The sequence below is a fragment of the Lissotriton vulgaris genome, chromosome 12 (assembly GCF_964263255.1).
Source record: "Lissotriton vulgaris chromosome 12, aLisVul1.2, whole genome shotgun sequence".
Taxonomy (NCBI): domain Eukaryota; kingdom Metazoa; phylum Chordata; class Amphibia; order Caudata; family Salamandridae; genus Lissotriton; species Lissotriton vulgaris.
In genome coordinates this window covers 811,362,737-811,385,777 of record NC_141700.1, presented here as the reverse complement: position 1 = coordinate 811,385,777, position 23,041 = coordinate 811,362,737, and the positions used below count along the sequence as shown (strand labels likewise).

Sequence of the window (23,041 nt, the reverse complement as noted above, 5' to 3'; positions counted from 1 at the left end):
TCCAGTTTTTATAGTGGAAAGAATTTATTTTTAAAAACGTACTTACCTGAATGACTTTTATTTGATGCCTAAACCTATATAAACATACTTGTTATTTTTATGAATTAGTTTGAATCTCCTTCTTAAGTGGTTTTGTAATTTATTAATCATTGTGGGTATTTGGGACTTTCACTCCTCTATATTAAGTTTAAGGCTGCTCGACCACACTATTCCCTAACAGAGCACTTTGGGATCGCATAGTAAGCCCCTGTGCACTACTAAGGGAACCCCTGGACTTTTTACAGGATATATCAGATTATTGATATATCTCATAAAGAAGCAGCTTCCTACATCTGTTCTTTGTATCTCTCAATTGCATCATCTTCACACTGAAGGAATGCCTCGGGCATCACAGAGGAAGCTGCTGTAGCTATCAGTCCTGTTAACCCATGTCTTGCATGTAGTAAACCTATTGAGAAATAATTTATTTGTTCTACATGATCCATCTATAGACATGTTTGTGTTTCTTTTTGGTAACAGGACCTCTTATTGCCACCACGGTTTCCTCATTAAGAGCAAAAGAAAATGAAGATCTCTGCGCTGCGGAAGAACTATTCTCTGAGAGTCAACAAGTGCTGGGTCCTTCTCTGCGTAAGTAAGAACAGCATCTGCAACCAGATAATAAAGCAAAGACTCCCTTATCAGAGTCCCTCTACCCAAAGGTGCAGGTAGAGCTTTCCAGATACCCGCGATCACACGCTCATACACATGTGCATGCCACTTTATGCACAGATACACAAGTGCGCAGCTGCACACTCACACAAACACACACAGGTGCAGGCAGAGTAATGAGAACAAATGCAGGAGACTACATGATGCTTGCATGCGCACACACACAGGCATTTATCAACACTTGTATGAAAGCACAACCAAACATTAAAAAACACACAAGTGCTGTGCACTCATGCACTGACGCACAGCCGCATACTCGGACACACAAAAGTGCATGTTCATTTATCCAGACGCACCAGTGCACAATCACACAACTGATGCACACTTGTGCACAAGCTCCATGCATAACATGAAGGAGCAAAATGAGGGAGGGATTGTGGGGAAGGAACAGGGAAGAAGAGGAATGGCGAGGGGGGAGAGAAACCTGTAAAAATAAGTCACAACGACAAGAACAAGAAACAAGCATTGAAAATGCAATAGGTCTCGCGTTTGATTAATTTAAAGCCATTTGCTTTACTATACAATACCCTTAGTAAAGCAAATGGCTTTAACTTAATCAAAGGTGAGACCTATTGCATTTTCAATGTTTTTTTTTTTATCTATACTTTTTAAGTGGCAAGCGCTGGACAGCAGGAACTTTACGTCTGTGTGCATACCCCTGTTTCTGAACATTTAGCATATTATTCACGTCACGTGCTTTTGCATCACCAGGACTTGAATCAAATGAAAATGTGTAAACAGTTCAACGTTATTGTTAACAAGGGCCCCAAAATATTGCTTGCCCAAAGCACCAAAACCCCCTAAAAACTCTTAGCAACTCTTAGCAGACACATCAGGATTTCACTAAGAAATAAGAACCAAATGCACCACCCATGTACCTACTGCTTTCTTCCTTTATGCTTTCCCCTATTATGTCCCTTTCTTTTTGTATCTTTAATAATGTAATGGGAAGTATCCTACCTCCTCTGTCCCTTGCACCAGCCCCGCTCGCCTTCAAACCACCATTCACGGTGGGCAGAGGCAACCTCACAGGCAAACGTGCAATCCGCTTGCCTCCCTTGACATGGCTTTAAACTTTTCCCAACTCTAGCGCACCTCCCCTTCCCTGTACCTCTTCTTATCACTTTCGTCGTCCAGAACTCTCATTTTATCGTACATTTTTCTTTCAGCCCTCCTTTGTCGTTTTCACCTTGCCTGCTGGGAAACATTTAGCTGTAACCATCGTAAAGCATGGCGACCATCTTTTAGTGTAGATGTTCTGCATTTTACAATGTGTTAATTACCAATGTAAATGTCTGAGATTTACATTTTTATAATGAACAGCTATTTACATTTTTTGACATCACAACCTTTTAGTACACTAGCCTGTCGATTTTCGAGGAACGATTCTTTGTATAATGATTTTATAGTTCCAGGTGGCACCTTCCGCGGTCCCGTCAGCTTCTTCCCCAAGCCCTGTAGGTCTACCTCTTAACTCTGCTAACACAACATCGTCCCTACTTTATAACTCGCCCACCCTGCTCCTGTCTCCTCTCTGCCCCTCCTTCTGACTGACTGACTGAGGTACTTATAAAGCGCACTTATGCCGCTGCGTCTTGGCGCTGAGTGAGTTTAGTGCAGACAGCAACAGATCTTAAGGCCTTGAGAAGAGCCAAGTCTTTATCAATTTTCTAAAAACAGCCCTATTGGATTCTAACCTGATTGTCACGGGAAGGGAGTTCCATAAGATGGACGCTTGATAGGAGAAACCCATTCCTCCCCATCTAACTCTTTTGGTTCTTGGGACACAAACCAATCCTGTGTTGGCTGACCTGAGAGAGCGTGGGTCTGGTACATTGAAAACAAAGTTTCACTACCTGCCCTGCACCTCTACACTTCTGCCTCTTCCTGTTTTTGCCCCTCTCGGACGCCTGTCCACTACCTTTAATCACTTTCCAACCTGTTTGCCCTCACCGTCCTCTCCGCCTGCCCTTTACCTCTACCCTGTTTCTGCCCTCGCTCCTCGTGCCCTACCTTGCTTCTCCCTGCCCCTGAGTGCCCGGACCTGCAGCTCAGCGGCAGCGCTCTCTCCAAAGCCCAGTGAAGCCCATCCTCTGCCCAGGGCTGTCCCAGACACCAAGGGCCAGGGGGTGTGTGCGAATGGACGCGCACTTGGGGGCCTTTCACAAACAAAAGTGACACTCGGGAGGGAGAGCTCATTGGAGGGGGTTAGGAAAGGCCAAAGTGAAGCAGTCTCACCAGCAGCCCAGGCGCTCTCCCTATCTCCGCAGAGATCACGCTGCCCCCACCCCACCCCTCCCGAGGAAAATACACACATACAACATGCACCGGGTCTGACCCGCAAGGGGCTGCTTTCCAACCCCACATAGAGCAGGGACCACCAGGGGCCTGCTTGAGAAAACAAGCACGCCAAATGGGAGGACGTCTGAGAAAACAGGCTGTAGTGGGGGAGAGGGGCCCCTACAAATCATGGAGCGTACAGGGAGTCCTCCGAGCCAGAACGAGTAGTTTAACTGGTATTAAAGGCAGAAGTGGGGGGCCCCACCAGGTGAGGTGTACTGGAAGGAAGTTCCTCAGTGTGACTGCCCTCCCCAGGGAATAGTGTCTCTGGCTTCAGAAATGACTTGAAGCCCAGTGGGAGGGGCGGGCGACGCACCCCATTCACTTGACTGAGCGGACCAACCACAGTGAGATTACCACGGCATAAAGGATGCCCCCGCCCGGCAAGATGCCCTATACTCCCTAAATAGCACATGCAGTTTATCAAATTGGGGAAAAGGTGCCTGGAGTACACCCCAAAGTAGGATCCGGTACACATCCAGAGAATGGTGCACCCCCGGGAGGGGGTAGGTGAGAGGAAATCAAAGGGGTTAAGTACAAATAAAGGGAGTAAAGCACTTCTTTTGCATTTTTATGTAGCAGCAGTTACATTACACAAAGTCACATTACATTTTTGTGGCACAGGGAGATTAAGTGATTTGCCCATAATCACAGGAGGTTGAGCTGGCGCCAAGACTCGAATCAGAGGGGTAAAACACATTCTGAGGTTAAGCACAGTTAGAGGGTTAAAGCAATGGAGAAGTAAAACAGAAATGGTGGAGGTAAAGGACAAGCAGAGTGGTAAAGCAGGTATTAAAGAGTAAAGGAGAAACTAGAATAATAAAACACAAGTCACATGGGTAAAGCAAACGTCAAGGCGGAAAACTACAAGCCACAGAGGGAAATCACAGATCAGAGGATCTGGATACGTATCGGAAGGGAGGGCTCCACACAGAGGAGCAAAGCAGTAATCAGGATGTTGGGGCACACGCTGAGGGGTATAGCACAAGTCGGGGACAGGATACAGCACACATCAGAATGGTAAAGCACAAATCAGTACTAACAAGCAACACTCGCCCCACCTCCCCTACGTGCAGCCACAACTCAAATAACTAAATACACGTATTGCGGTGTGCCTGAAGCAGGCGCACGCTCCGAAATGCAGTAAACTATGGCGTTGGCGAGCCGGGCCACAGCTGTAACATCCAGGGTCCACAGCCAACCGCGGCGGGGGAACCAGTTATGTTAGCGGTGAGGAAAGCCAGGGGATCGGGGGAATGGTTGCTGATACTCGTTGCGTATGATTGGCTAAATACAGACACTATCAGTTTTTAATTGGATGTGAGGCCCCGGAAAGCTTACCTTGGCTTACGATTGGCTAAACTAACCGTTTGACAATTGTCCGTGAAATGTGGAGGAGAGGGCAGCGGAAGCTTAAGTGCCTTTAGATTGGCTGTTGTAAGGCTTGTCAGTTTCTGATTGGTTATGGACCCAGACAGAATGCACATGCCTTGCTACAATATGTATTTTCGCTTCTGGTCTGGGCAGAGTTGGCGGGTTTGTTCTTATTTGGGATTTTTACATTGCAGGCATGTGTTCGTGAGGCTTTAGAGCACTTTACAATAAAGCTAGAACACATCGATGACAAATAGAATATATGCATGAACATTAAAGGTGGAATGATCGCAGGACTATCCTCCCCCCGGTTGTTTACGATGTGCTAATAAAGTTTAGAACGTTCAAGAACAATTTGAGCTGGCATGCCACACAGGGATGTGTGCCATTTCGTGTTTTCACTTTTGCCTGCACCAAGACACGCAGCCTGCAATGACAGTCCGTATGTGTTTGGCGAGGGGTCCCTTTGGGTGTCACAATACATGCAGCCGCCCTCATTGGTACCCATGCCGCCTGGGGTACCATTTACTAGAGACTTACCATGAGGCCAAATGAATTGCCAATTGGGGGACCGATTGTACAGTTTTGGGAAAGATATCTGGCACTGGGGACTTGGATAGCAGAAACCTACTGTACTTCCAGTCAAAATTGCATTGCATACCAGACAAAAAGTGGGGGTGTCAAAAAGGGCACTTTCCTACAGAGAATAGAATAGAAAAAGAATTACAGAAGGAGGCGCACAGGTGACGTACAGATACTAGTGAGAGACAGGTAGAAAGAGGCAGATTCTCATGGAAGGTGACCGTGGAGTAGATACGGGAGACAGAATAGGAACTATGCTGCTGATCGTGGTTAGTGTTTAACTTCTCCTTCATAAATCCCCTGTGTCTGCCGCAGCAGATGTTGGAGCTCACAGGAGGATGTAAGCCTGAGGTGCATCACTGAGTAGCATGGGCAGACACCCAGTATAAAATGTTTGCTTTTGACATACCTCTGTTCCTATTACTCACTATTATTCCCCGTAACACAGAGTTATACTCCTTGTAATCATAGTTCCTCTCTCCTTTCCTGGTAGTAACGGGCCTTTCCTCCGTGAGAGAGTGCATTTTGTGCAAAGTAGAGATTTGTGGACTGATTACAGGAAGTAGGATTATGTACAGTGAAAATTACTGATGCATTATATGCCATTATGTCTTTGCCACTCTTCTTCATGCCAATCCTAAAATGTAAGGGCTTGCCAAAGCTTCCACTTGTCCTCGAACTCAAATCCTCAAAGCAAATGCACAAGAAACCACATTTTACCACAGAAGAACAGTCACCCCCAAAACAGTTTGTAACTATGAATACAAGTTATTGTGAGGCCCATGTTGCTGCATTACATATCTCTCTGAATGACCCGTCTTGTCTTTTAGGTCAAAGATGAAGCATGCCTTGAGTCTAAAATGCATGTATTCTCGAAAGCACTGGCACTGGCTGGTAGGCTGTTGCAATCATCAGCTTTAGCGAGTCCAAAGGTTGCAGGAAGAGAAGGTTTGCTTTGCTGAAATAGCACAGTAGCAATAAAAATAAAATGCCCTGAATACAAGAACTTTGCTGCTCTCCGGGTAAAATATGCAAAGCCTGATACACATGCAGGGAATGCAGTCTTGGTTTTTCTGCCAAGGTTGGATTCTTAAAAAACTGAATGATTAAACAATGTCTTCCTTCACATGCAAGTTAGAGCATATATTCAGAAAGATCAATAGTCCAAGTACTGATAGATGATCCAGAAAGAATTACTGGGTGAGCTGGCAATCTGCCAGTTCTCTACACTAAGATTACTGCTATAAGAGCTGATGCTGTAATCTCACATTGAGGTTAAAATGTAAATTACTGCAAAACATACAGAACCGAAGGCAGATTCCACCAGCGAATGAACCACTAGACGATGTAACCCCTGAACGAGGTGAAGTGTCCCCCCCCCCCCCCCCCCCCCCCCCATTGGCTAAATGTGCTTCCAACCGTGTACTGTGCATGCAATATAAACACTGTCAGGTTTACCAAAGTGGCCACATTTACAGAACTATCACTAGACCTTGTGTTTTTGGACTGGGACAAGGAAGGCAGCAGTAAGACGGATGAGGGTTCCTATTTGGGCAGAACTAGAGCAGGAGCACAGAGACTGGAGCTAACATGGGTCTCTGACTAAAGTCTAACAAGGCCGTCCCCTCTTGTGTGCATGGAGCTCATGGTCAGCCATTTTCCTTCCCAGGTGACCCTGCTGCTGAGCTTGATGTGAAGGACAAGAACCCTCTACATATGAGAATTCCTCGACACTTAGAAAGGAAGGAAAGGGGCGATTGTATCAGCACAGGTGAGGCCAACTGGGTGGAACATGACTGTGTAATTAACATATGTGCTCCCTTTTAGTACCTACTACAGTAACTCCAAAGCTGAGCTTAAAGCCATCATTAATCTCATAACATAAGTGGTAGAGCTCACTGAAGGAACAAGTCAGTGCAAAGATCCGGTGTAATAGAAGAGTTGTAGTTTAGAACCCACTCAACGCCTTGTCATTGCAAGGACGATAACACTGAATGCCGTGGGGCCTCTGGGAAATAAAACCATTTTCTGGCAGCCCAGGGCAGATCTTCTCAGTGTTTGCTGTGACCATGATCACTATTATTGCCGTTTTATTCTTTTTTTATCCTATTTTCACAGAGGGAAGTGCTGGTCTTCTGCTCACTTCTTTTCCATCTGTCTACTAATACTAGTAGACCCATGCACAACACATATACCTCAGTTTTTAAGTCTAAGGGCACACTTTATGTTTACAGATAGCACTCCTAAATTGGTTTACTCACAGATAATATTGTACCAGTGTGATATATATTGTGTAAGAAAATGTATACCCAGGATGGGTGGCAGCATTGCAGAGTGCGAGTGCCTGCCTAAAATCTTCAGTACCCACAAACATGCCAGTGTCTTGGTATGTGCAAACTATTGGCTGCACGTTCCAGCCCTGGGTATGTTTACAGATCAACTCCTGTGAGTGTGAAAAGTAAATGTGTATCAAAGGTGGGTGTGGCGAGGAATCATCCCCAACATTGGAATAAGGCAGCGATGCACCAAGTACCGCCCGGGGCGCTCATGCAGCCCCTTTGTCACTGGTAGCACAAGGCTGCTGTTTACTCAACACAGCACTGACAAAAGAAAGATGCTAATTGGACAGGAAGGCATTTATTTCAAGGTTAATTGAAGTTAAACAAGGGAAGTAATTAGGGTGTCTTGCACCACTTAACAATAGGAACTCTTTTATTTTCAAAGACCTCTTGCAGCAAAAGTGTAAAAAAATGATAGAATCTTTAAAATTAAAGTGTATTTCATTAACATGCACAACCTTAGTACATTAGTACACCAGAATATATCAGTGCATTAAGATTTTATTTTTGTAAGTAATAGTTTTGAAACAAGAACTTAGAAAAATTAATTATTCTCCCTACCTTGACAACAATGCCTGCAGTGAGCTAAGATGCAAGCCAGTTGTTATGTGCGCTTCTTAGGGGCCGTAGGCTCCTATTATACATGAACAACATTCAAGCGTATTAAATCAAACACAAGAGAAGGTTTTGTAAAGCGCACATCCTGAACTCCTGTTTTCCGAGGTCCTTTAATATGTGATAATAAAGAAAAAGGTGGGAGAGTGAAATAAAACCATTGCCTAGGACCACACAATTTGGTTAAGTGAGGAAGCCGAGATTAACGCCAGGCTTTCTGGTTTTGCAATGTGCAATTCAGCCACTGGGGACCTCATTTATGGGGAATTGGCGTGGGGCAGCACAGCAAGTCTTTTTGCAGCGCTGCCCTACACCAATGTGAAAGTACAGGAATGCACCCTATTTATGAAATACAGTGCATTCCTGTCGTTTCCCCCTGTGCTGGTGCACAGAATACTGCCTAGGCCAAGGTAGGCCCGCTTGTTCCACGGTGCAAGGGTGCCTCAGTTGCAGGCAGGATTGTTTTTGTGCAGGAATGTTCCCCTTCCTGCCCAAAAACAATCACAAGAGGTGTCGTCCTCTTTCCATGTTTGCTGAGTGCAGCACACATAGAAACACCAAGGAGAAATTAAAATATGACTCCTTGTTACGCCTGCTCTGTGGTGAGGCATAAGGTTTTGGCACTACCCTGGGTTTACATAAATAAGTAAGTCTGGGGTGGTGTGAAAATCCATGGGTGTTGCGTGGGAAAACCCACCGCAACGCCCATAGAACGCCTCTTGCGCAGAGTAATTCAATGCAGCGACTTAATTGCTTTGCCTTACTCTATATGAGCCCATTCAGCGCCAGGCTGAGTGGCTTTGCATGGCCTCATAGATATGATTAAGAGGCTTACGCTGCCGGAGTGAGGCTCTGGTGGCGCAAGCCTCTCATAAATTAGCCCCTTGATGTATATGCTTTGCTTCCCCTACACCTAGCTTACCACAAGTACGCCGCCCCAAACTCTGACCACTACCCAGCAGACATAAATGTGGCCCTCAGTCACATCACAGACCAAAAATTTTGGCCCTTGGGAAATTTTTGTGAGTACCCATGGTAAAAGGCATGGACTCGGGAGGCAGGGTTTCTCACACATATGTACAAGTACATTTTACATTTGTGAAAATCTGTTCACAGAGGGTTAAGCTGCCATTTACAAAATAATTCAGAACTACTTCTGGGAAATTGTAAATATTACATCTTATCTGCCCTACTCATATCAAAGGAGCTACCTTAGATCTTGTCATTGGTAAGCCCAACTCCTTCCTCCTGGATTCGATCCTCTCATGTGATTGGACAGACCACTCTTGAATCACATTCCTCATCTTGGAATCAGTAAGAGCAAGTAGATCCAGCCTAAGAACCCAAAACAGTTGAAAAGATGTCTACAAACATCAACTCGCAAAATCTAACTGTTCTCTGCGATAACAACCTGCCCCCATCCATGAACATGTCGGATGTTCACGACCTTACGGCCCACTATAACCACTCAAAGCTTAATGTATTAGATGTGGTTGCACCACTACAGCTTAAAAGAATGTGGTTCAATGATGGTCTTAATACCGAAAGCAGAAATTTAAGACTTGAGGAAAGGCTGTGGCGATCCTATTCCTCCCTTGAACATCTCTACCATTCGAGATCCCTGAGAAGCATTTACAATAAACGCATCAGATGCTCGAAGGTCGCCTTTCTCAGAATTCAACTAATCCAAGCAAAAAAACGTCCAAAAAAACCAGTTCAAACTCCTCAAGTCCCAAGCCAATGGTCATGCGAACTCCGCGTCTCTGGGTCAATGGACATTGCCTAATTGTGAAGAATTCGCAGATTTCTTCACGGCTAAGACTACTAAGATTGAACCTGAATTATGCTCTGCCCTTGATCACCTGCCGATCAGTACACTGAACACCCTCCGTCCCCCAGGTTTGGATATCACTGACCCTGCGCAGCTCTACCACCCCAAAAACAATGCATCCTGGAGCCTGTTCCAAACCTTAGATGAAGGCAATATACGCAAAAAGCTGTCGACTTTGAAGCCTTCCAATCACTACAACAACCCTCCACCATCTAACCTTTTCCTGGTGTGGTAGCAAGCCCCAGCCAGGCCTACTAGTGCAATGGATTCACCCTTCTCTGTTTAGAGTCCTTAGACCAATAATAAGAAGTTGGCACAGAAACTGGAATAGAAAAGACAGAGTTTATTAAACCTCATGAGGTGGAACTACATTCACACAACACCCTTCGGTATAGTATGAGGTGGCACACTGACTAGAAGGAGCTTGGTCCTTTTATACCCACACAGGGGCTGAAATGAAGACGGTACAAGGCACAGAGTGTTGGTTTCAAATACATATAAGGTCATACAGAGAGTGTGCTAGCAACAAGTGGGAAGGGCTGACAGTTGGCTCATTCTGGTGGACACATCTTGACAGTTACAAATTTGGTGACAGCTGCATGCTCAACTGAGCATGTGTAAAGCAGAAGAGGATAAATATATCTTGTCTCTAGGCAGATTTCAAGAGCAGTTAACAGGAAGGTAGGACAGAGCACATGGCAAACATAATGGCCGACAAATACAAAATGGATTCCGTAAAACGGACAAGATAGTCTCTAAATACAAGATGTCTTCTGCTAATGCTTAACCTAATCATTGCTAAATTACGACACCGGAAGTTACATCCTCCTTACTAACACTTTGGACTACGATCGTCTATGCATCACTTCAGCAAGGTACAATTCCGGATTGCCTAAAATCTGGTCCAGTTACCCCGATTCAAAAGAAACCATCTGCTGATCCCACGGATCTTCATAACTTTCGCCCAATCTCTAACATCCCCACCTTGGCAAAGCTCCTGGAGAAATGTGTGCTCGTCCAACTCTGTAACCACATCGACCATTTCCAACTCCTGGATCAATGCCAATCTAGTTTCTGCCCAGGCCATAGTACAGAGTCGGCGCTAACTCACATTGTGGATGATGCGCTAGGAATGTTGGACCATAATGAGTCGTGCCTACTGATCCTTCTTGACCTTTCATCAGCATTCGATTCGTCAAACATGATAACCTAATTGACCTCCTGAAACACAGGATGGGGCTGTCTGGGCCTGTACTTAACTGGTTCTCTTCGTTCCTTCAGAACAGATCCCAAAGCTTCACGGTGAACCAATCCCCATCCCATCCTGCACCGGTCACGCTTGGGGTTCCCAAAGTTTCAGCACTTTCTCCCACGCTCCTGTTCATGGAGCCTCTGACAGAAATTCTGAAATCATCCAGCATTCACTATCACATGTATGCAGACGATACCCAACTATACCTTAAGGTCGCCTCCCCGAGGACATTCAATCCCTCAACTCAGTCCTGCTGGATACACAAAGCTGGCTGACACGTGACCACCTGAAGCTAAATGTTTTTAAAACGGAATTCCTCCTAATCTCACCCCACAAACAATCTCCGGTCATCGAACAATGGTTGAATCCACTTACTGCTCTTAACTGTAGACCTCACCTCATTGATTCGGCATCCTCTCTGGGTATTCTATTGGACAAAAGCCTGAATATGCAATAGCACATCAGCTCCTTCACCAAAGAAGTGAACTTCCAACTCATCATCCTCAGGAAACTCAAACCTTATCTCCCTGCTCAGGACCCAAAGGTTGCAGTGCAAGCATTAGTGATATCAAAGCTGGACTATGGTAGCGCAACGCTTTGCGGCTTGCACAGAGTAAAGACGGGTTGCCCTCAATTCTGCTGCTAGGGTCATAACTGGCACACAAAAAATTCACCCATATATCTCCGGACTTGCTGACCCTGAATTGTCTTCCATATGAAGCTCGGATACAGTTAAAAATTGCATGCATGGCACACATAGCCATCCACTTCAAGACCCCGCTGTACCTCGCTCAAAAACTTGAGCTCTCATGTGGTTTGAGAGCCTCCAGAAGCACCAGCACCCTTTTGCTCAAATCACAAAAATTCAAGAAAAAAGACTTACAATAGATTCAGGGGCCATAGCCTTTGATTTGTGGCCCAGCTGCCTGGCTCACGAGAATGTCGGACATTATAAGACTGTGAATCTGTTGTTGATTTTGTTTTGTTTGCTTGTATCCTTCTTGATGCATAGACTGTAAGGCGCTCAGATACCCTCTGGGGTCATGCTATATATAACCTTCTAAATAAAAATATAAAACACAATACATTTTTTTTTTGGTTAGGCACTGGGAGATTAAGTGATTTGGCCAGAATCACAGGCTGTTTAGCGTCATTGCCGAGACTTGAACCCGGTTCCCCAGATTCGAGGTCGACCGCCCTAGCCGTTAGGCCATCTTTTGTCTCGAGTAGGCGAGGATGTGAATGTCTACTCCTCATACTTAAGTACTAATACCCTTCTTACAAGGCACTCTCCACCCCGTTCTACAGTAATATGGATTTGCATTCTAAGCCAATTTGTACCGTGCACTATTACTGTCCGTAACATTCTTAGGCCCAGTATCATTTCAAAAGAACAATGCACAACATAAAATTAGAAACACTGCTCAGATAAGATGGCTTTCTCAATATTACTTATGCCCTAATTTAACCATCTTTTTATAGTTTAAATGTTTCATATCATGGTATTTTAGTAAAAATGAATACTATCTCATTAATATGCAATTTAAGACCTACCATATTTTCAGCCTTCATGGTAAAGGGAGATTGTACCTAGTAAAGAGGCCATCTACTATATTTACAAAGTCCACACTTCTAGACTGTGCACTGAGCAGTTTGGCTTGCACCACTCGCCAGCTATTATACATAAATTTGCCAGAGAGGGTTTATTCATTAATCTCCATAGATTGTAGGTGGAGAGCCTGTGTGGCTAACTTCCTGGGTAACTTTAGACTGAGATTCCAGCAGTTCTCCTCCAAGATCTTGTCATGAAATGTCTGATTCAGAAATCCACAAAGGCATTCATGCACGACATGTAGATGTTGCATCCCTACTGGCTTGTGATCTAGAGTAAATAAATCCTCTGAGTAAATAGTGTTTACTCGCATCATCGAAGCTTGAGAAGAAATGCAACCATGTTTGTCCTGGTGGGTTGGATTAGTGTGAATAACAATGCTGTACTGTCTTTTGTCTGGGTGTGTGCTACACAAATATCATATTTACACACATACATTACATTAAAGCCAGAACCAGAAGATGCAAACACTTCTTCAATCCATTGCATACTATTTGTATGACTTCATTACTTTTTTCAAGTTGCTAATACATTCATCATGTTGTAGCTAATACTATATGATCTGGCATGTAAACAAAGAAATGACTGACACTGAAAGGGTTACAGCTCTGTCCTTTACTTTCACAGTGTACTCAGATTCCTGACATTGACTGATTTATAATCAAAACATTAACATTTAGGAGGTTCAGGTGATGTGTGAGTAAATCTTCTTCACGAAGAGCATCAATAATTTGTTTTATTATTGCTATGGTAAAAACTCATAACTTCCTCCCCCAAAATACATTTTTGCTTGTTTTGCAGGGTTTGTTAATACAGATATTCATTCAACGAAGGACGAAGAGTCTGGAATCATTTTCATTGACAACACAGGTGCAGAGATCGAGAAAGGTGGTGTCGAGCTTGACTCAGGTAACTTGGTAATGTTTGCGAATTCTTACGATGTTGAGACTGGCCATTGAGTGATCCCAACACAAGGACTGCAGTGATGGTTCCGATTCTGTCCAATGCTGAGATTGGCCCGCCAGTGACCTCTTCCTAGCAAAATAAAAATGCAGAAATGTTTTATCCTGGGATGTTGGCAGTGATGGGCTGTTTCTCATTCCAGCTTGTTATCGTATGCTAATGAGTCATTGTGTTACGTGTCACTTCTAGTTTAAAACAATTCTTATTAGTCCCATTATTGTGCAAATCCTATCTTAATTGGCTTCATTAACAATCTGATGCCCCTTTCAGAAAAACACAGTCCCCTAGTCCAAGTCTCTGGATGGAAATATCCTTTTGATTGACAGATAACATAATGTGTGTTTGTGAAGCGCACGTTCACCTGTGGGCATCTTGGCACTGCAAAACAGATGTTTATTGTTACTCAACTCAATGGTACTCATTTTATAGACCCCAGAAGGATGATAGGCTGAATGGACCCACCTGGATTTGAACCTGTGACCAGGAGGTCAGACACAGGTCCCTCCAGGTTATGCATTTGTCTTCTAAGCCGTGTCACATATGCAATTATTTAGCATCCTTGCACCACAGTTTAAACTTCTGCAAGTCAAGTAAAACTGTCTTACACCCTCTCCCACATTTAGGACCTGACCATGTTCTGAATCTTCATTAAAAATGCAGCATAACGTGTTCTCTATTGAGTAGAGTAGTACACGTCTCCTTTATAAAGACCAACAAAAGCAGTAAAAGTAATAATAAAAAGCACATAGATTGATGTAAGACTTGACTGAACCCTTGATGTTCACCGCTTTCCTGATTGTAAAATTTGAGACTCTGCTGAACTGCTCTACTATTCACATCAACCTTTGCCCTTCTCCGGAGTTTCTTCTTTAGCTATCGTTGTACCTCCCTAGTTTGTTTCACCTTTTGAAAATGTCTTTACTTTACCGGTTCGGTCTTCCCTCTGTACATCCTTCCAGGGTTCTGATTGGTGGGTTGAATTTGTCCAGCTGTACATTGCAATGCATGTTTATTCAGATGGAGTTCTTGAAAGTTTCTCTCCAGTCCACAGCCTAACAGTGGCCAATACCCTTCTTTCTGTGGACTGTTAAACAAAAAACCCTTGTACTCCATAAAGAACCTGTAGGTATTTCTAATCTAAAGCTGTACCAGGTAGCCTGGTGGTGTACATGGTCCACGTGAAGGCCATGTGTACTGATATAGTGACTCACAGACTGGAAACAGTACGAGGAAACGTGCAGTCCAAAAGTGCAGAGCAAGTATGAGATTTTGATCCTTGGTAAATAGGAGGGGACTTTCTGTGATCATGTGTGCAAACATTAGGTATAAATAACAGAGCAACTGATCTAGCAGTAGAGTGTGACATTACAATATTACATACTTTGAGCATTTGCTAGGATAGACAGTGTAATTGTATACATACAAAAAAAATGCATCATTTGTGGAGGGGCAGATGAACGTGGAATACAGATTGCAGTGCAGCATTCCTAGGTCCTGTTCTCAGTTGTAAGATTTAAATAGGGATGTTTTCTTTCCCTGGTCACTGTGTGAATGAATGAAAAATTACTTTTATTTGATTTAGTTTAAATCATAAAAGAGCGGCACAACCGCTAATACACAAAATTCACGAGCAAAAGTACTGATTTGTTGGTAGACTCTCAATAAAATGTACAATAAAAAACAAGTTAAAACAGTGTGCAATTGATTCCTACAGTCTTGTTGATTGCCAGCCATGCTATAAAAGACGTACTTCTGAAGAGGTTATACTTGGGCTGTGCCAGGCCAGGCTGGATACGAGGAATCTCAGAGTGGCCCTAGGGCGGTTAGCAAATATAGTGATGATGTTCATTTAGAAAAGAAATATGTTTCTAAGAGACTATATCTTTGTGTTTTTGTTTCCTATATGAAATCTATTGAGTTTAGTTTAGTGATCCGAGATTAGGTGCTGATGCTTATTATGATTCCCTGTTATTTCTCCAAAGTAAAGTTCATTGTGCTGTAAACTTGTGGACCGCAGAGTGTTTAATTGCACTTTATCACCTTGCATGCCAAACCGGTTTGAGTTCTCTGTCGCTCTTTTCTAATTAATTTGCAGCTAAGCTCAAACGTTATTGCTTTACATGCAGTTGTACTGTTGAACTTCCTAACCACTTTGTTACGGCAGATCTACAAGTCCATATTTGTTCTCTTTTCATTGTTGGCCGTAGGAGTTCTGGTCACTCTGTGAGTTATTTTGTGGCTCCCCTCTCCTGAGGTCCTTCATCTCTGGAGCAAAATGCCACATGATTACCCCATGGGCTATGCCAGAAAGAAACCTAAACATTTACCAGGAAACTATATGAGAAGGGAGCTAATGCAGATTCTGCAAATGGTATATTGGTAGAGATAAGTAGGAAGCATCATAAAAGAATGGAACATATGTCAAGGCTAATTGCCTAATACCACTTAACCACCCAGGTTTTCATAAGAGTATCAACTATGGACTATTGCTATATTCTACACTGAACTAGAAATTAGAAACCTTTTGCAGACAGTACTTTTATCGTATTTTTACGGCTTTCCGAATCGATTTTGTCACATACTCCAATTGCCATGCTGCCCTGGACTATCACATATAACGCAATGTCTCCTTCCTTGATTCTCTGCATTGCTTCTTTCAATGTGCAGAAAGGATAGGAAAAGAATTGCACTCCTTTTTAGCAAAGGTTAACTATTGAAACCTCGTTTCCATGGTGTATGGGTACTATAGAGTATCACCTCATGATCTTGAGGTGTGACGATTAGATGCGAAGAAATAAGTCCTTCATCACTTGAAGGGCAAACTCATATAAGCACTCCTTTAAAAAGTCAACTCTCCATTAGTCTTATTTCACTAGGGTTTAATTCAACACATTATTCCAGTTGGGAAATATCCATTCATTTGTATACTTTCATTCTTCGTTAGAATTGAGTATTGTTCAATTCACAGGAATATCAACAAGCTCCCCGATGCATTTCTGGTCTAGCCCTTCTTCAGGGGGTTCTTTCTGTAAAACAAATGAAGTACTCATAGCTAAGCAAAGGCTATACGAAATTAGTTGCCCTCATATTCAGAGAGACAATTGAATAGGCCACTGGCAATGATAGCATAGATAAAAAGAGAAACTAAAACATTAATCATACTTTTTTTTCCCTCGAGCCTAGGCTCTAGTCATATAAGCAGTTACAATATTTAATAGCGAATACTGCCAACGGAGCGTGTTAGTGGTGATTGGGGTCTAATCTCAAAGATAGCAGAAGAAATATGATATTCAGTGCTACACCTCAGCACACTCTATGTTAAATGTGAAGTGTGTCCAACTGTTTACTGAGCACAATTTGCAGCGGTATTGCATGCGTATCTCGTACACCGAAAAAGCTCAGCAAGGATAGATGTATTGATAAGATACACATCTCCTGGTTACTCTTATTAAGCAGTCCCTCCACCTCTACTCCCCCATCACTACACCTGCACTACCCCCTACCTACACCTCTACTCCTGTCTCTGCACTTCTACTCCCCTTTCCCTTAACTTTTAACATGCTGCACAACATTCACAATGCTCTGCAACTCGCATTAAAAGCCAATAGCTCTCTTTAATCACTTATAAGTCCCCAAAGGCGAGACCTATTGGCTATGCCAATGCTTGTTATATTTACTAACGCTCGCACCCCCTCCTTGGCTACAGTTCCACTCTTTCACCCCTCACTGCTTGGCCGCCCCAACCACCTCTCCGAGGTCTGCTTGTTTTTTTACTTTTAATATAAAATATTGCGTTGCACTTAAACTCCCACTGCTGTCTCTCACCAACCTCCAACACTGCTTGACCGTCCCTCAAGATTGCAGTTTTTTTTGTGTTAAATTTAAATTAGTAGAGCCCGAACAGGAGATTAAGTGATTTGCTAAGAATCACAGAATGTTGAGCCAACGCCGAACCTCCAACACTGGTCCCCAGCTCCCGAGTTGGCAGCTCTGATCGCTGAGCCACATACTTTCCTTCTGGGGATAGCATGCTACAGAATAGCAGCTCTGAGCCTGAAAAGAAATAAAACCTGCTTTCTACAGCTCAGGTTGCTTTTCTTATATGCCAAGAGGTTTCCTTATTTTTCTTTCAATTTAAAATACTGCTTTACACTTAATCTCTCAGTGTCTCTTCCAACTGCTTCGCCCATCCCATAAAACCACTTGCCTGTCGCTACGAGATCATAGTTTTAATTAATTTGTTTAATTTAAATTAGTAGAGCACGGAAACGAGGGGAGATGGTAGAGGTGACGCTGTGTGCACAGTTGGCTTTGCAATGAACAATGTATTTTAAAACCTACTATCTGTTTCTGGTCACATGCTATTTCCCATGTGACCTCAAGACAATGCTTTGATATATATTGCACTCACTTCTTATCTCCATTAGACACGCGCACATATGCATCTTCATGTACCTATAATAGCTCCCTCATATTAATGTAGATGCCTATTACACCTGTCAGCCCTAGGGTGGTCTTACCCCGCATCTTTTACCTTTCTGCCTCCATTTTTGGCACCATTTTTTGTTGGAGCACTACTGGACCTGGGGATCCTCCGCCGGAGTATAGGCTGCTGAGCTGGGGGGGGGGGGGGAGGGGGGATGGGGGGAGACTACATTACTGAGGCTGACTGAGCTTAGGCCCTGCTGACCCCCAAGATAGCTGAGTAGTCCTGCCAGCCTGCTGACCTTGCCCAGTGTGAGGGGAACCAGGGAGACCTACTCCAGTGGGCTTGCCCGGGGCTACCAACACCCCCTCCCACTGCAACTAATTTCTGCAACTTACACTTTCCATCTACTGCCAGCGCTGAGACTGGGAAGTGCTGTGGACCTGACACCTGGAACTCCCCAACTAGCGCTGCGATTCCTGAGTGCTGGGAAACCTGCGAGCGCTGCTGCTGGGGGGATCACAAGGTAATGAGCGCTGTGTCTGCTAAGCGCTATGCCACAAGAATCCTGCTAATGTCCCCAAGCGCTGTGCGCCCAAAACCTGCCAGGAAACCCCAGCACTGAAGCGGCGAAGCGGTGCATGCCCAGAACTCGCAGCTACTGCCAAGCGCTGTGATCGTATAGCGCTGGATAGCCTAAACCCCGCCAGTGACTCTAGGTGCTGTGGTGGCGCGTTGTTTCGTGCCCAGTACCTGAATTGCTGTTAGGCGTTGCTAAATGAGAGCGCTGTGCCCGTGAACTTGAGCGCTACACCAGAATGCACCTTGGGCCCCCAAATCCCCGCCGCAGCCCAGGTGCCGCTCAGGAGGAAGACGCTGTGGCCAACAATCACCGCCGCGGCCCCTGAAGCAAAGGGAGGGCCGCTGCGGTTACTGCAGGCCCGTGCTGATCCGAGAGCGCGGAGACAAACGTTGCCGGGCAACCGGCGCGACGCCGCGTCATCGGTGCGCCCCCCGGAAGCTGCAACCGGATTGGCTGCTGCACCAGGAACTCGCCCGGAGGCCCGGCTCGCTCCAGGTTTCGTGTGTGGGGTTCTGAGGAAAGGAAGGGATCCCCGGAATTCCCCCGAAGTCACCAGCGTGCCGATCCGGCTCCACTGGTTGAAGCCCCACATGAAGTAAGGAGCGGGCTGACTGGGGAAGAGACGTCCGACGCCTACCAGAACTGACGCGGCTTTGGGCCTCAAACTTCCCCCGCTGAGACTGAGTGGTGAGTGAAGGCAACCGGGGGACTGCACACCTGGCCAGCATAGCCTGACGGCCTAATCGCTGTCTTGCCAACCGCCCTAGGCCTCTCCCCCCCTCGTCCCCCCCCCCCCCCCCCCCCCCCCCGTCGGCGAAAGTGTCTCCTTTTACTCTGTTCTGAAACTCTTGAGAGGACCTATTGCCTGCATTGACTAACCTCAGAGGAGTAATTACCTAGATCGTATCTCTTCTTCTAAATGCTCACTTCTGTGAATAGGTGTAGGAGGCATGGGGCCTAAATTGAATAAAGTTCTGCCTAGGAAGTGTCACTAGTGATGACAGGGTATCTTCAATAGAACTGCTCCCTGGCTGTTCTTCTAGAATGGGCATTGTTACTGATTTTCCCTACCTAAATGAGCCTGAATGCCCACATTGAGTAAGAGTCTGGAGAATGTTCATCTATATCGCCCAGTGGTTCAAGAGGGATTACCTGTAATATAAACACTGCATAAGAAATGTTGCCCGTGTTGATTGCATACCTGCCTGAGAGTTATTCCTTGTACTGCATATCTGAATTATGCAAAACAGTTGATGGACAGAATGCAGAACAATGTCATACATTCCCCCAGTACCGAGATCTGGGCCTAAATCCACCGTTTTTTTGCTCACCATGCCATTCCAGATTGAACCCAGCCATATGCAAATCAGTCTTGACCCTGTGCCCCATGGGAACAGTCCAGCCCGAACTGCCAAGCCAGGTCCTCCCTGGACTGGAAACAAGCATCCTAGGACCGGTTTCGGGCTTTCAGCCCTCATCAGCCAGGATAGCTTGATTCGAGTGGCATGGCAGAGCACAGGACTCACTCTGAGCATACCCGTCCCACTCAGGGTGACAAATGCAAAAACAACAGTTGATGAACAGAAATCAGAACAATGTCATACATTCCCCCCCAGTACGGAGATCTGGGCCTAAATCCATTGTTTTTTTGCTCACCATGCCATTCCAGTTTGAACCCAGCCATATGCAAATCAGTCTTGATCCTGTGCCCCATGGGAACAGTCCAGCCCGAACTGCCAAGCTAGGTCTTCCTGATGATGGATTAAACCCAGATGATTTGCATATGGCCATGTCTGAACTGGGGTGGCGGAGTGAGCTAAAGAATGATAATGGATTTAACCCAGATCAGTTTACTGGAGGTGAGTGCTTGCAATGTTCAACACTCCGTCCATCATCCCCTTTGGTTTTGCTTTGTTCGCCCTAAGTTGGCACGGTATGCCCAGACGTGGGTCCCTTGACTTTGCCACTGGATTCAAGCTAGCCTGGTTGATGATGGCTGATTAGCCAGAAACAGGACCCAGGATGCTTGTTTCCGGTCCCAGGAAGACATGGCTTGGCAGTTCGGGCTGGACTGTTCCCAGGCACAGCGTCAGACTGATTTGCATATGGCCATGTCTGAACTGGGGTGGCTGAGTGAGCTAAAGAATGATGATGGATTAGGCCCAGATCAGTTTACTGGGGAGAGTGCTTGCAATGGTCAACACCTCGTCCATCATCCCCTTTGGTTTTGCAATGCTCGCCCTAAGTTGGCAGGGTATGCTCAGACGTGAGTCTCTTGCTCACTTTGCCACTGGATTCAAGCGAGCCTGGCTGATGATGCTGATTAGCCAGAAACAGGACCCAGGATGCTTGTTTCCGGTCCCAGGAAGACATGGCTTGGCAGTTCGGGCTGGACTGTTCCCAGGCACAGGGTCAGACCGATTTGCATATGGCCATGTCTGAACTGGTGTGGCGGAGTGAGCTAAAGAATGATGATGGATTAAACCCAGATCAGTTTACTACATAGTAAATGTTATCTGTATTGTCCTGAGGTTACCAGAAACCGGTTACGCTGTTTAAATGTTATGTTGTGTTATGTTAAAATTCTTGTAAAGCGCACATACACCCAACGGTTTCCTGGCGTTAGGAGTGCCTTCCAGCCTTGCATCAAGCTACCGCGACGGAGTCGGTGGTCCCTGGGACCTTCCGGGTCTAACAATGCCTCATCAGCTTGTGCGGTTAAAAGCCTCCTTCGACAACCCTTAGGCACCTTTAAGCTTTATTACATTAGAAGGTGACCCAGTATCCGCATATTGCAGCACTATCTAAAGTAGTGAGGAGCTCCTACCCCCAAGGCTTAGTGATGCATTGCACATCAATCAATCAATATATATCTTTGTTTGGTAAACCAAATCACCATAAAAGAGTACAGATCCATATAATTAAATCAAATTCATAAAATGACAATAAAAACAAGCAATACAGTTGCTTATAAAGAAGGGAAACACATAACGCAGTAAATCAAGTACCGATTCCTTTGATGCCCAGACAGCCCGTAAAAAGAATAAAACAGTCAAAATCACCTGGACCGTTGGTAACATCTGTAAATACAAGAAGGCAGGCCTGACTTGTTTAAAGTCCAACCATTTGAGCAGAGGGATTACAAATCGCTTCCTCAGCCATCTGTAGTAAGAACAAAACATTGTAAAGTGAAGCAAATGCGGTGGAGACACGTAGTCGTAGCCACAGGATTCCCTTCCCTCCAGCCAAACCCACCCACGTGGGGAAGCCAGATAATGATGCAGTTGATTAAATCTGAACCTGCCCAATAAAAAACCTCTCATGCTGCGAGTGAACCAGTCCCATGTATGGCTCCAACCCCTGTATGTTTTTTAGAAGCATATGGTCCCTAACTGCTGGCTTCTAGAAATCTAGGCTTTCTCTCTCTAAACGGGAGGGTTCCAGAAACAATCTTTTAACACTCACCAGCTCAAGGGCGGAGAGAGCAGTTTCATTAAGAAAAGTATCCGGCCTACTTAAAGAAAAAAGTAAGCCTTAACATGAGCAAACCATGGGATACTCTGTGCCCGTTCCAGAGACCAACAGTTCTCAATAATCAGTCGGCTTAACTTCAGCTCCTCCCTGCTCCAGATCTTAATCCAGCACATTAGCAGACTTATGGCGACTGGGCCCGAGACATAATCAAGCCCCAGTTCCGCGTGCACAGAAAGGGTAGACTGGGGGACCTAGACCAGCTTGCGCAGAAAATTATCTCCATTTCCTGGATCCGATCCACGTTAGTGTATCCCCAGACCTCGCTCCCATATCACAGCTGTGAATACACTTAGATTGATAAATTTTTAAACGGTCCCTAGGTGCCCTAGAGCCAAGCCTCTGTGCAAAACTAAAAACAGTCCCCATGCATTTGACAGACTTCGATCTTTTGGCCTCCACCAGGGGTTTTCAGCAATTTTTGGCATCAAATAGAAGTCCCAGATAAGTGGGGGCATTGACATTAGACAGGGTAAATTTGATACCTTAAAGGTCTTACTGCTAGTAATTTTGGGGTCCACTAGCATTACATGAGAGTTTGAAAAATTGACTGAGAGGTCCAGGATATGAGAAGTTGGCCTGGTATATGATATCCACAATTCTAGTGGGCACCTTGCATCAGTCCAAACAACCCTTATTGATGGTAGGTTATAAAGTCAACCTTATAGAAAGCTATCCTAGTGGTAGCTGTGGAGAGCAGCCTTCAGGGTAAGACTTGGAGATGAGTTAAGCAAGTTGTTTTACCAATTATAATCTCTTGAGTGATCAAATGAAAGCACACCACACAAGGTATATATCAAATATATATGTATTTATTCTAAACACAACCCCTCTGGACTCTTTATGAGGTCAGAGGTAAAAGTACAATACAAGGAACTTAAT

At 44.8% G+C, this 23,041-nt stretch overlaps 1 protein-coding gene across 4 annotated transcripts in view; it reads left to right on the top strand.

Moving 5' to 3' along the window:
* The window catches only part of LOC147678852 (uncharacterized), a 121,551-nt gene that overhangs the window by 25,572 nt on the left and 72,938 nt on the right, over positions 1 to 23,041 (top strand). For 2 of the 4 annotated variants that reach the window (XM_086946278.1, XM_086946279.1), the window contains exons 3-5: positions 520 to 630; positions 6,677 to 6,778; positions 13,458 to 13,565. In XM_086946278.1, the coding sequence (XP_086802404.1) occupies positions 520 to 630; positions 6,677 to 6,778; positions 13,458 to 13,565 (321 nt within the window). The remainder of the gene's footprint in view (positions 1 to 519; positions 631 to 6,676; positions 6,779 to 13,457; positions 13,566 to 23,041) is intronic. The other 2 variants (XM_086946280.1, XM_086946281.1) reach the window with 1 other exon arrangement.